This window comes from Amblyraja radiata, chromosome 26 (genome assembly GCF_010909765.2).
Source record: "Amblyraja radiata isolate CabotCenter1 chromosome 26, sAmbRad1.1.pri, whole genome shotgun sequence".
NCBI classification, from domain to species: Eukaryota; Metazoa; Chordata; class Chondrichthyes; order Rajiformes; family Rajidae; genus Amblyraja; species Amblyraja radiata.
In genome coordinates this window covers 203,705-218,129 of record NC_045981.1, presented here as the reverse complement: position 1 = coordinate 218,129, position 14,425 = coordinate 203,705, and the positions used below count along the sequence as shown (strand labels likewise).

The 14,425-nt window shown below is 42.4% G+C and overlaps 1 protein-coding gene across 2 annotated transcripts in view; it reads right to left on the bottom strand.

Annotated features, from left to right (window-relative positions):
* cfap52 (cilia and flagella associated protein 52) overlaps nucleotides 1–14,425 on the bottom strand; it is a 48,878-nt gene that overhangs the window by 31,970 nt on the left and 2,483 nt on the right. For both annotated transcript variants that reach the window (XR_004415799.1, XM_033044010.1), the window contains exons 3-5: nucleotides 8,491–8,627; nucleotides 4,119–4,247; nucleotides 1,300–1,399 (exon numbers count right to left, since the gene is read on the bottom strand). Coding sequence is in view for 1 of the 2 variants with exons in the window: in XM_033044010.1 (XP_032899901.1) it covers nucleotides 1,300–1,399; nucleotides 4,119–4,247; nucleotides 8,491–8,627 (366 nt within the window). In the remaining variant the exon portion in view is untranslated. The remainder of the gene's footprint in view (nucleotides 1–1,299; nucleotides 1,400–4,118; nucleotides 4,248–8,490; nucleotides 8,628–14,425) is intronic.

Sequence of the window (14,425 nt, the reverse complement as noted above, 5' to 3'; positions counted from 1 at the left end):
ATCTCGTGTTTTAGAAAATCACATGATAAAAACAATTGTATTAATGGGGAGACACAAAGTATTGTTTAATTTCTCCAGCATTTTTACTCCCTATTATAAATTCCTTTTTACATCTTTGTTTAGTTTAGTTTACTTTAGTGTCACGTGTACCAAGGCACAGAGAAAAGATTTTTGTTGAATGCTAACCAGTCCGTGGAAAGACTACATGACTGCAATCGAGCCGTCCACATGTTAAGCTTTGTTGCTTAGGTAGTCCTGAGGAATTGAGAATGACCTAGCTTCACTCTGGTTTTGCGGGTTCTGTGGTGATGTGGCCAGGAGGGCTACTGCAGACTCTTGCATGGACAGGCAAGTGGTGGCAGATGGAGCTGGTGGGCGGGAGCTTGTGAAGTGGACCACCCTGTCTCCTGCTTATGAGAGGCCACCTGGTGGTTCTCAGTACCACACCTAATCCTCCTTCTCCACATTGTAACATCATTTAGACTTTTAGATTTTTGAGGTACATCGCCGCATCATGAGCCTGAGACTGCTGTGATATTGTCCTTCTTCAAGGAGGCTTTCAGCGCATTCTTGAAATCTTTTTCCATTTACACTTCATGATCTCGTCTCATTGGAATAGAACATATTTTTCACAGTGACGGCACAGTTGCATAGTGGTAGAGTTGTTGCCTTACAGCGCCAGAGACCCAGGTTCGATCCTGACCACGGGTGCTGTCTGGATGGTGTTTGTACATTCTCCGTATGACAACGTGGGTTTTCTCGGGTTTCCTCCCACACTCCAAAGACGTACGGGTTTGTAGGTTAATTGGCTTTGGTAAATTATAAAATTGTCCCTAGTGTGTAAGATAGTGTTAGTGTAGGATTTGATCGCTCGTTGGCCGAAAGGCCTGTTTCCACGCTGTATCTCTAAAGTCTAAAAGTCTAAATCTGTTTCTGGACTCTGATGTCAGGCCTACAAATAACATGACTTGCCCAAAATAGCCATCTAAGTATCTTCAGTGTTGGGTCTATTAGATGGGAAGCTTAAAACTAACCACCTCTTGTCTGAAACTTAGACCCGAGGGCCAGTTTTCAAACTAAATGTAACATTCTGTTGTATTATAGTTCCAAGGGAAAATGATCGGCTCTTTAAATTTCCATGTGGTTCATCTGTAAAATAAGAAAGCGCTTACAGGGATTTGTATCATTTTCCAGTTTCAAACAGTATCTATTCTTCACATGAAAAATAGTAGACATTCAAGATAGTATTTGTATTCTAGCTGTACTTGGAAGAATTGGCCTTTAAAAATTGTAGCTCACTTCGACACAGTTGATCATTCTTTTTAACACTCCAGTCTGACATTCGGTGGGACGAATCTTTCTGTTGGGCAAGTCCAGGAGCCAGAGACGAAGTGTACCGCTGCAAAAGGAAAAGAGACTTGTACACTTTCATCATTTTCACTGCTCTATACCAACGTACAAGAGAATTTCCTGTAACATTTCAATGTAATACAAACAAAGAATGGAGCTGCAATATCAACTTATTCTGAGGAAAGGCACATGGCACATTGGTAGTAACTTGCTTTATGATTGTACTGTAGATAAATTTACTCTGTTATTTTCTCCCAAACAAGATTTATTGAAACCAAACATAACTCAAACTACTGGGAAAGGAACACTGAAATTTGATATTACAGGTACTGCATTTCTTTACATTTCAAAATTTAAACTGAAGGATATCTGGATCTATAATATAATAAGTGTTCCAAATATCTTTTTTTTTAATGTTTCACTACTGTGATTGGTACTGTCTTTTTTCAATCACTGATATATTCTTATGGCATCAGTGTTTGTTACATTAAACAAAGGATGTGTTCCATTGTCCAAATATAAGTCCACCACTGTTTTTCCAGCAACCGGTGGTATGGCTCCTCCTTTAATCCGGACAAAATTATGACAGCGCACTTGAAATCCCCCCTGGAAGACCCCACGAAAATGTGGCGTCTAGGCTGGATGAGGCTTCCGATCTCAACCTCATCTGGACTTCTGCTACCAATTGGCAAAACAAATAATACATCAGAGCTTTGGAACCAAGGGTGCCAGAAAATCGGTAGTGGACCTGTATTCAAATATCTAGATTTTCAATGCATCAATAAGATAAGGACATCTAAAACATGAAGGTGGTGTGTTGTATGAGCTCCCAGGTTGCCTATACATCTAAAACATGAAGGTGGTGTGTTGTATGAGCTCCCAAGTTGCCTATACCAATGTAGAACAAGAAACTGCAGATACTGGTTTACCAAAAAAGACACAAAGTGTTGGAGTAACTCAGCATGTCAGTCAGCATCTCTTGAGAATATACGTAGGTGATGTTTCAGAACAGGGTCCTTCTTAAAACTGATTGTTATGGGAGGGGAATCTCTTATAGCTTTCCCCTCCCCCCCCCCCACAATCAGTCAGGAAAAGGTCATGAACCAAAACGCCACCTATCCATGGGTGCAGAAAGGAACTGCAGATGCTAGTTTATACCGAAGATAGACTCAAAGTGCGACAGTGACTCAGCACGCCAGGCAGCATCTCTGGAGAAAAAGGATGGGTGACGTTTCGGATCGGATCCCTACTCAAAACGTTGCCCATCCTTTTTCTCCAGTGATGCTCCTGGCCCGCTGAGTCACTCCAGCACTGTGTCTATCTTCATCACATATCCATGTTCTCCAGAGTCACTACCTGGCCCGCTGAGTCACTCCAGCACTGTGTCTATCTTCATCACCTATCCATGTTCTCCAGTGATGCTCCTGGCCCGCTGAGTCACTTCAGCACTGTGTCTATCTTCATCACATATCCATGTTTTTATCCATGGACTTTGGAAGGAGTAGGAGGGGGACCCACAGCCCCATTTATATCAACTGGTCGATGGTTGAAAGGGTCAAGAGCTTCAAATTCCTGGGCGTGCACGTCTCTGAAGATCTTGAAGAGATAATGTTTTCAGGTGGGCCAGGAATTGTTGATTGAAGAGTGAGTCTGAAGAAGGGTTTCAGCCCGAAACGTTGCCTATTTCCTTCGCTCCATAGATGCTGCTGCACCCGCTGAGTTTCTCCAGCTTTTTTGTGTACCTTCTGAAGATCTTTCCTGGTCCGAGAACACTAATGCAATTATCAAGAAAGCTCATCAGCGCCTCTACTTCCTGAAAAGATTACGGAGAGTCAGTTTGTCAAGGAGGACTCTCTCTAACTTCTACAGGTGCACAGTAGAGAACATGCTGACTGGTTGCAACGTGGCTTGTTTCAGCAATTTGAGCGCCCTGGAGAGGAAAAGACTACAAAAAGTAGTAAACACTGCCCAGTCCATCATCAGCTCTGACCTTCCTTCCATTGAGGGGATTTATTGCAGTCGCTGCCTCAAAAAGACTGGCAGTATCATCAAATACCCACACCATCCTGGCCACACACTCATCTCCCTGCTACCTTCAGGTAGAAGGTACAGGAGCCTGAAGACTGCAACAACCAGGTTCAGGAATAGCTACTTCCCCACAGCCATCAGGCTATTAAACCTGGCTCGGACAAAACTCTGATTATTAATAACCCATTATCTGTTATTTGCACTTTATCAGTTTATTTACTCATGTGTGTATATATTTATATTATGGTATATGGACACACTTATCTGTTTTGTAGTAAATGCCTACTATGTTCTGTGTGCTGAAGCAAAGCAAGAATGTAATTGTCCTATACAGGGACACATGACAATAAACTCACTTGAACTTGAACACTTGAACTTGTTCTCCAGTGATGCTCCTGGCCCGCTGAGTCACTCCAGCACTGTGTCTATCTTCATCACCTATCCATGTTCTCCAGAGTCACTACCTGGCCTGCTGAGTCACTCCAGCACTGTGTCTATCTTCATCACCTATCCATGTTCTCCAGAGTCACTCCCTGACCCGCTGAGTTACTCCAGTATTTTGTGTCTTTCTTTGCCTCTACCAATCTTTGTTTGCTTTAAGCTACTAATAATATTTTAGCATATACACAAGAAATTCTCAACAAGGTCCAACACAAGTTGCCAACAGGAAGACAGGCATAGGGACTTTTATCTGAATTATTTCAGCATAAGGAGTATTGAGTGGATCTTTTGCAACTCACGTTCCTGCTGTAATGAAGACATCATCCATGTGGTTGGCGAATTTAACGGCCAGCGCATTTCCTGCAGTAGGAACGGTCGCAGGATGGCCACAGATAGATGTTTTTGTTGCAACATTCCACATAACCACACTGTAAAAATGACAAAGCAATACCTATTTGTTTCTATCGTCATGAAGTTCAGCAAAGATAAAAATCCTTAACACAGTTTAACACAGAAAAAACAATTAAACTAGGTGTTCTCATCCAAAAAATAACACATTTTGTTTTCAACTCAATTTATTACATTGCAGAACTGCATAGTAATGCTGAGATTAATATTGTGACAAAACCATTAATAAAAGGCAGGATGGGAATTGTTAAGCCTTTCACTTCACAATGTCATAAAATATTTCATGATTTTTTACATCTGGAGGGCAGGAGGAATAAGGGGTGATGTTATAGAGGTGTACAAAATCATGAAACGAATAGATCAGGTCTCTTGCACAGTCTCTTGCCCAGAGTTTGGGAATCGAGAACCAGAGGATGTAGTTTTAAGGTGATGTGGGAAAGATTTTACAAAAGGGTGGCGGGTGTATGGAACGAACTGCCGGAGGCAGGTATTATCACAATGTTATAGAACATTTAGACAGGTACTTGAATGGGACAGGTTTAGAGGGATATGGGCCAAACACAAGCAAGTGGGACTAATGTAGATGGGACATATTGGTCGGTGTTCGCAAGTTGGGCTGAAGGGCCTGTTTCTACACTTGCTAATCAAAATAAAAGATCCATTTGGGCCTAATCTCCGCTCCCTGCAATCAACCAATCCACAGCAATATGTCATCTTATACACGTTGATTTTTTTTTCTCAGTAACCTTTGATAGTTTAGAGGGCTATGGGTCAAATATGGTTAAATTGGACAATTTTAGATGGGCATTTATGGTTTGGGCTGAAGGCCTGTTTCTGTGTTATGACTTTATGACATCTGAATAAAAGCTTCTGGTTCCACTTGTTCCTTTATGTGTCACATACATGCTGCTTTAAAAAAATCAACTGATCTACATAATTTCCCTTTTACAAAAATACCTTTAGATTATCTGATTATCTTGATATTTTTCCGAGTTGTCCGCCATTAAACCTTTAATAATTTCCTAGAATAAATGTTACGCTAACTGGCCTGTAATTTCCTCCTTTCTGTCTCCCCCTCTTTTCAGTCTGATTTGATATTTTCCGTTAATTGGTCCTTCCCCAAATTAAAGGAATTTCAGAACATTTAAACCAGTGTATCAACTACCTCACTAGCCATTTATTTTAAGACACTTGGGTAAAGTCCGCCAGAGCCCAACGACTTGTCTGCTTACAACTACAACAATTTTATCCACGACCGCTTCCCTGAATGTAATTTTCCTGAGTTCCTCCGTCCTTTCCAAATCCTGATTTAAACTTTCTTCTGCTATGTTACCTGTATCCTCTATTCTGCAGACTAATCTTACAGTTTATCTATCATATACTTTCATTGTTGATTCCTCAGACTTATTTCCATAGAACCAATGCTTATTTGTTAAATCATTTTAAACTATCCATAGGAATTCTTAGTCCTTTTGTATGTTTTTCCTTCTCCATTTGCACCCAACTCATTTTGAAAAGTTTTCTGACCAACCTTCTCTCCCACTAAGATAGACACAAAGTGCTGGATTAACTCAGCATCTCCGGAGAAATAGGATGGGTGACGTTTTGGGTCAGGACCCTTCTACAGTCTGAAGAAGGATCCCGACCCAAAAAAATCACCCATCCTTTTTCACCAGAGATGCTGCCTGACCCGCTGAGTTACTCCAGCACTTTGTGCCTATCTTTGATTTCAACCAACATCTGCAGTTCTTGTTTCTACATCTCTCCTACTACTTTTCTTGGGGCAATTATACCTTTTTATCCTTTAAAGTTAATATTATCATTCATATTTTTCTCAACTGAATGATTCCTTAACCTAATTTGGTCATTTAAAAGAGGGGGGGGGGAAGAGGGGGAAGTACGGGGGAGAAGTAGTACAGACAACTTTTAAGAAGCCAAGAGATACATGGCTGTGAATCTCGGCGGACATTTAACATTACCGGTCCTTGGTTCTGAAAACTACTGCTTAGTTTTTTTCTCCGATGAGCCAATTAAATTCACCAGTCAGCACAGGGTACAACTTACGAGAACCTTCGACCTCCTGGCAACCCATTAGGACCTCCTGGCGACCAACCTACAGCTCGAGAATTCTCGCTACTCTCCATGGCGGCTTCATTCTAGACGCCGCTAATTTTTCAACATGTTGAAAAATTCACGGCAACCATATTGATGCCGCGACTAGTTCCCAGAATGCGGGAAACCCTCACAACCACAAAGGCGACTCCCCGGCAACCACCCACGAACATGTGGCGACTATGTGGCAACAGCATAGTCTCATGCAGTCGCCTAAAAAGTCACCTAAATGGGACAGGCCCATCAGCATTTACTCCACCGATTTAAAGAATCTGATTCAATGACTTAACCTTTGCCAATGAAGAAATCAGACACCAATGGCATGAACTGCAAAATTAATAATTATTTGCTGAGAAATCATAGTTAACAGCATTGAAATGAATCAATCCGTAATTATGGTTCTGAAGAATGTTCATTGACTGGCTCCATGACTACTTTTCCTATCACCATGGAAGCTGCTTGAAGCATTGAATAATTTCAGTTTTCTTTCTAGCGAGTAGAATTAATTGCCACAATAAGAGTGTAACAACAGTTACAATAGATCTGATAATTAAGCCATTAAGTATTACTCAAAAGCAAGGAGAATGACAGGAGAATTGATCGAGGGGTACAGTCATGATGGCTTTAAATAGGATGAGCAGCGTAATGGTTAGCAGAAGATTTCACAATCAGGATCAGAGCGCACAGATTTAGTGAACGGTCATAGATATTTGGTGAGGAGTGGAGCTATGGGTAGGTGGGCTATGGCAAATTATGTTGGTGATTGAGGAGGAGTGAATACGTGAGAAAACAGGGAGTAGTGATGAAATGGGAACTCACAGACTGAAATGGTGATGCAAGCAGTCCAGCCAAGACTTTCAGAGGAGTGAATAGGTACTCAAGGGGAAATGATGTGCAAGGCTACAGGGAAATAGTACTGATTAGACTGCTCTGCGGGGAGCTGATGTGCACTGAATCCATTGAACTACCCACTTCTATTCCATAATAAATGTATGATTCTGTGAAAATACACCTGATGCTTGAACTAAAACCGGAAAACTGCAAAAAATACTCAGTAGGTCGGCCAGCATCTTGCAGAAACAGTTTGTGTTTTATGTTGATCAGACTTTTCAAAATATTAGCATAATATCAAATATAAATTTACACAGAATCAATGCTTGAGATTGTCATAATATAGTGAGATTAATTGATTAATTACTTTGTATAACAGAAAAGAGAAAGAGAGAGATAAGCAACTGCAGGTGCTAGAATAACCTGCACATAGGGGGTACTTTTCATGGGATTGCTGATCACAATGTTTTTGCAGCTCACAGTATCTCAGCAGGCACAGCGGTAGAGTTGCTGCCATACAGCGCCAGAGATCCGGGTTCATTCCTGACTACGGGTGTCGTCTGTACGGAGTTTGCATGTTCTCCCTATGATCGCGTGCATTTTCTCCCAGTGCTCCAGTTTCCTCCCACATTCCAAAGATGTGCAGGTTTGCAGGTTAATTGACTTCTGTAAATTGTCCCTAGTGTGTAGAATAGAACTAGTGTATCAGTGGTGGAGGTCGACATGGACTCGGTGGGTCGAAGGGCCTGTATCTGCATTGTATCCCTAAACTAACCTAAACTAAATTCACAAAGTTCTTTCACAGTGCAGTCACTATTAAAATGTAGGAAGCAGAGCAGCAAACATTCTTGAAGCAATCTCCCACAAATATCAAAGATATTATGACAAGATAATCCATTTTGTGTTACGCTGAAAGAATGAATGTGGGCCAGGACTCTGGGGATTTTTGATCAGTCTTTTATTTTCAATTGTGATTGCTCAAGTGATAATTAAGTAAACCATTACAATTACTAAATTAATCATTTTAAGCCACGTTATTTTGGTAAATTCCCATTTTGATTCCAAATGGCATTTTACACTAATCTAGAATAAATGAGTTCAGGTCCCCCCTTCCAATGTATTCACAAATTTTATGTCAAAATAATTTAATATAGCATATTATTCATGAATCTTATGTCAACATAATTTAACATAATTTAACAGAATTATTCACAAATTTTATGTCAAAGTAATTTAACATAGTCTTTCTGCCTGTTGTATTAAAGGATATTTCCAATATTTAATGCAGTGTTTTATTTGATTCGCATCATATGCTGTTACCTGCCATCGTCCTGACCTCCAACGGATACCAAGTAGCGCTCATTTGGAGAAAATGCCAATGCTTCAACTTTAGCTTGGTGAAGAGTCATAGTTGCGTGGACCGATTTTTCATAATAATCATAGATAAGAATATCAGCCTGCAAAGACAACCAAGGCTAGCTTTCAGTCGAGAATATGCTACATAAATGTAATTGCAATGTTAAACCTTTGTATGGTTCATATTACACATTTTCCCTTCAAGGTTACTTTAAATGGTCACAAAATCTGTACCTGAGAGAATTGAAAACTGGCAATAGAAAAAATGATCCACAACAATGAGGCATTACATGCTGTCAGTGGGTGATAAATTATAGTTATTATAAATAATTCTCTTTATAGCTAATACCCTCCAACATAATCATCATTCTGGTAAACCTCTTCTGCACAAAGCCGCCACATCTTTCCTGTAACGGAGCAACAAGAACTGCACGCAATCTATATCACTAAAAGTCTGATCTTGACCACTTCCTGTTGTTCTGTATATTGATTTTAGAAAAAACGCTGCAAATTACGGCTGTGATTTTTGGCCATCTTACTCAGAGTCCCCATCCGCTGTGCAGGACAAGAGGATTTTTTCCATCGATGAAAAATAAAATAATTATTAGTAGAGCCAGGATTTTGCCATAAATGCCTAATCAATCAATCAATTTCAATCAATCAATCAAGCAATCTTTATTGTCATCTTCCAAAGCAACAATTGTACAGTGCAAAATGAGAAGACAAAATGAGCATCGCACATAAAACTTAAACATGTTTTCACACATTTTCATGCCTTTTTTTGATGATTTCAGGAAGATTGAGTGCCTAAATCAGCCTTTTTTTGCCATTTCAACTTAACTTCCAAGAAAATTTACACTACCGTGGCGAAACCCAGCTGTAAGTGGTGATTGGAAAGGGGTGCATGGGAAAGGGTCCAGTCTTTGCAGACTGGAGTCATGCTTTGAGTAGGTGTGAAGTGGTGATTGGGGAGGTGTAGGTGGGGATGGATCTAGTCTTTTCATACTGGAGTCAGGCTGTGAGTAGGTGTGAAGTGTTGGTTGGGGAGGGGGTGTAGGGGTACCAGGGTTAAGTTTCTGTTTATCGAAACTGCAGTAGAACTTGTTCAGGTCGTTGGTCAGCTGACGATTGTCCAAGGAGCGGGGGGGGGGGGGGGTTCCTCTTGTAGCTTGTGATTACTTGCAAGCTCTTCCACACTGAAGAAGAGTCATTTGCTGAGAACTTGCTCCTCAACATCTCAGAGTACCTTTCCTTGGCAGCTCTGATTCCTCTTCTCAGCTTGTACTTGGCTTGCCTGTAGAGGTCTACATCCCCGTTCCTGTGGTATCTACCCCTGCAAACTTCAAAATGCCTAAAGTCAAGTCAAAGCCTTGTAAAAAACTGAACGATTTGGTGAGAGTGTACGGGAGTGATATATTCTCTACAGATAACTGTGTGCTGTTTTGCAAAGCATGTGAGAAAGCAGAGAATCATGAGAAGAAATATTTCGTCTCCCAGCATGTACAGACAGCTAAACACAAGTCGGCGGCAGAGGAACTGAAGGTAGGAAATACGCAAGCTTGTCTCCTCACAACATTTACTGCTGGCTCCAGTCGCAAATCTGAGTTTTCGAGTGATATGTGCAAAGCGTTCATTGGTGCTGGAATTCCACTGTGGATATTGGAAAACAAATCTCTCAGAGGTTTTTTAGAGAAATACACAGAGGAACATATACCGAGCGAGTCATCATTACGGAAAAATTATGTTGACAGCAACTTCAACATTGTTGTGCAGAAAATTGGAGATGAAGTTGCGCGCAACAAAATATGGATCTCAATAGATGAGACAACCGATGCTGTGGGGAGATATGTTGCCAATGTGGTCATCGGTGCACTGGAAGCAGGTCAACCATCAAAGGAGTATTTGTTGACATCGGAAATATTGGAGAAGTCAAACAGCTCAACTATTGCTCAGTTGTTTACATCTTCACTTGCTGTACTTTGGCCAGAAGGTATAAAACACGAGAATGTACTTCTATTTGTGACTGATGCAGCTCCGTACATGAAAAAAGCTGCATGTAGAAGTTTTTCACATCTAAAGCATATTCTGTCTGACAGACAGCATAGTTTAACACCAGATAATTTGAACAAAATGCTAGTAATTAGGTGAAACCAGGAAACTTTGGTCATTTAATGTAGTATACCTTTATAATTATCATTTTTAACCATATTTTGGTGGTGGAAATAAATGCCTTTTTATACCTTTTTTTGTCAATAAATGCCTTTTTCGTGCCTTTTTTGTAATTTTATTATGCCTTTTTGCCTGCCTGTTTCAGAGATTTTTAGCACCTGAACATCCTGGCTCTAATTATTAGTGTTTAAAAAATGTTGAGATTCTCTCCCTGGAAGGCCACGCCCCTTCCAGAGGGACTATAAAACCCGGAAGTGTTGAGTGCCCCAGTCAGTCTCTGCAAGATGGGGGAGCGAGAGGGTCACGTCTCTCAGTCTCAGCTGTGAATAACACTGGACACATGTCTACTAAACTGTGAGTGGTTTTACTGATCTGTCAGTGCCCTTAATGTGGTTTGAAAATATGGTTTGGAAATGCTAAACTGTGTTGCCTTTGGTTTGGAAATGCTAATGCTGTGTTGCCTTTGGTTTGGAAATGCTAAAGCTGTGTTGCCTTTAGTTTGGAAATGCTAAAGCTGTGTTGCCTAAATAAAGTTGCCTTGCCTAATTAAAGTTGCCGTGCCTAATTAAAGTTGCCTTGCTTTCTATATAATTAAAAGTCAAACTTGACCACTTCCTGTTTGCTCTTTATATTTATTTTAGAAATAACGCTACCACGCTTGGCTGTGATTTTTGGCCATCTTGCTCAGAGTTCCCCTCCACTCATCAGGTGCCGAGGATTTTCCCATTGGTGAAAAATAAAAGAGCTATCAGTGTTTAAAAAATGTTGAGATTCTCTCTCCTGTCAATCACGCCATGAAGATCATGCCCCTTCCGGTGGGATGGACTATAAAACCCAGAAGTGTGGGCGTGGCTCAGTTTCTGCAAGATGGAGGAGGGAGAGGTCACGACTCGCTGTCTTTAGTGGCCTTGCACCCTGCTTGAAATGGCATGAAATTGCACTTGAATTTGGTGGCCTTGCACCCAGCTTGAAATGGAATTTCAAGGAATAGCCGTGAGTCAACTGCCAGCCCACCAGCCGTGAGTGAATGAGCTGCCAGCACAACAGGCTTGAGTAACAGAGCCGCCGCCAGCCCAAGAATCCATTCGGCCCACAATGCCCAGACTAGCCTTCTAGACACCAGTCACTTCAGCTCACAACACACATACTAGCACTCCTGGGAGAGGTGGAATATAGCGTTGGGGGACCAGCCCTCCCGTGAGATGCTGGGAGTACGCTAGGTGTACGCCGTCAAGACGCTGCGTACGACCGGAGGACGGCAAAAAGCAGCGGGGGGAGCAGGCGATCTTTGGCTTCGGCCAGCGTGACAGAGCCGGGCCGGGGGAGGGAAGTGGCGGAGGTAAAATCGCTAGCGAAATGGGAAAAATGTTAGCCGCTAACGAAATGGGAAAAATGTCGGCGTTTTTGGAGGAGAGTCGGGCAGCAGCAGCAGGAGGCGAAAAAATGAGTGTGGGGGGGGGGGAGGATTTTATTAAAAATGTGTACAGAAAAATGACAACATTTAATGAGGAGTGGATGAGCGAATGTAAAAGTGAAATGGCTAGCGAAATGGTAAAAATCTCGGCATGTTAGCGTCTGGTTTTGGCGGAGTAACGAATCAAAGTCCAAAAAAATGACATACATACACACACACACACACACACACAGAGTTTTAAAAGTATACTAGGCCAAGTGCAGACCCGTTGGGTCTGGTCCCCGAACGTGCTTCAGACCCCGAGTACGGAGGGAGGGGGGGGGGGAGGGGAGTGGAGGGAGGGGGGGGGACGGGAGGGGGGAGGGGAGTGGAGGGGGGAGGAAGGGGGGGGGGGGAGTGTTGTAACCGAATTGAACTCACTGTGGAATGAAGTCAGTGAAAGCGGCGGTTAGAGAGTGTGAGGCCTCGCATCCTCGGCACTTCTGAGACGCCGGCTCTGCGCAGGCTGTTCCCCCGCTGCTGGAAAAGCAGCGGTTGAAGCTGCGATGTTTGGCTTGAGGCAGCGTGACAGAGCCGGGCCGGGCACCAGCGGTAGGGGAAAATGTCGGCGTTTTTGGAGCAGAGGCGGGCGTCAGCAGCCGTTGCTCCTCAACATCTCAGAGTACCTTTCCTTGGCAGCTCTGATTCCTCTTCTCAGCTTGTACTTGGCTTGCCTGTAGAGGTCTACATCCCCGTTCCTGTGGTATCTACCCCTGCAAACTTCAAAATGCCTAAAGTCAAGTCAAAGCCTTGTAAAAAACTGAACGATTTGGTGAGAGTGTACGGGAGTGATATATTCTCTACAGATAACTGTGTGCTGTTTTGCAAAGCATGTGAGAAAGCAGAGAATCATGAGAAGAAATATTTCGTCTCCCAGCATGTACAGACAGCTAAACACAAGTCGGCTGCAGAGGAACTGAAGGTAGGAAATACGCAAGCTTGTCTCCTCACAACATTTACTGCTGGCTCCAGTCGCAAATCTGAGTTTTCGAGTGATATGTGCAAAGCGTTCATTGGTGCTGGAATTCCACTGTGGATATTGGAAAACAAATCTCTCAGAGGTTTTTTAGAGAAATACACAGAGGAACATATACCGAGCGAGTCATCATTACGGAAAAATTATGTTGGCAGCAACTTCAACATTGTTGTGCAGAAAATTGGAGATGAAGTTGCGCGCAACAAAATATGGATCTCAATAGATGAGACAACCGATGCTGTGGGGAGATATGTTGCCAATGTGGTCATCGGTGCACTGGAAGCAGGTCAACCATCAAAGGAATATTTGTTGACATCGGAAATATTGGAGAAGTCAAACAGCTCAACTATTGCTCAGTTGTTTACATCTTCACTTGCTGTACTTTGGCCAGAAGGTATAAAACACGAGAATGTACTTCTATTTGTGACTGATGCAGCTCCGTACATGAAAAAAGCTGCATGTAGAAGTTTTTCACATCTAAAGCATATTCTGTCTGACAGACAGCATAGTTTAACACCAGATAATTTGAACAAAATGCTAGTAATTAGGTGAAACCAGGAAACTTTGGTCATTTAATGTAGTATACCTTTATAATTATCATTTTTAACCATATTTTGGTGGTGGAAATAAATGCCTTTTTATACCTTTTTTTGTCAATAAATGCCTTTTTCGTGCCTTTTTTGTAATTTTATTATGCCTTTTTGCCTGCCTGTTTCAGAGATTATAGCACCTGAACATCCTGGCTCTAATTATTAGTGTTTAAAAAATGTTGAGATTCTCTCCCCGGAAGGCCACGCCCCTTCCAGAGGGACTATAAAACCCGGAAGTGTTGAGTGCCCCAGTCAGTCTCTGCAAGATGGGGGAGCGAGAGGGTCACGTCTCTCAGTCTCAGCTGTGAATAACACTGGACACATGTCTACTAAACTGTGAGTGGTTTTACTGATCTGTCAGTGCCCTTAATGTGGTTTGAAAATATGGTTTGGAAATGCTAAACTGTAGCATTCGGCCCACAATGCCCAGACTAGCCTTCTAGACACCAGTCACTTCAGCTCACAACACACATACTAGCACTCCTGGGAGAGGTGGAATATAGCGTTGGGGGACCAGCCCTCCCGTGAGATGCTGGGAGTACGCTAGGTGTACGCCGTCAAGACGCTGCGTACGACCGGAGGACGGCAAAAAGCAGCGGGGGGAGCAGGCGATCTTTGGCTTCGGCCAGCGTGACAGAGCCGGGCCGGGGGAGGGAAGTGGCGGAGGAAAAATCGCTAGCGAAATGGGAAAAATGTTAGCCGCTAACGAAA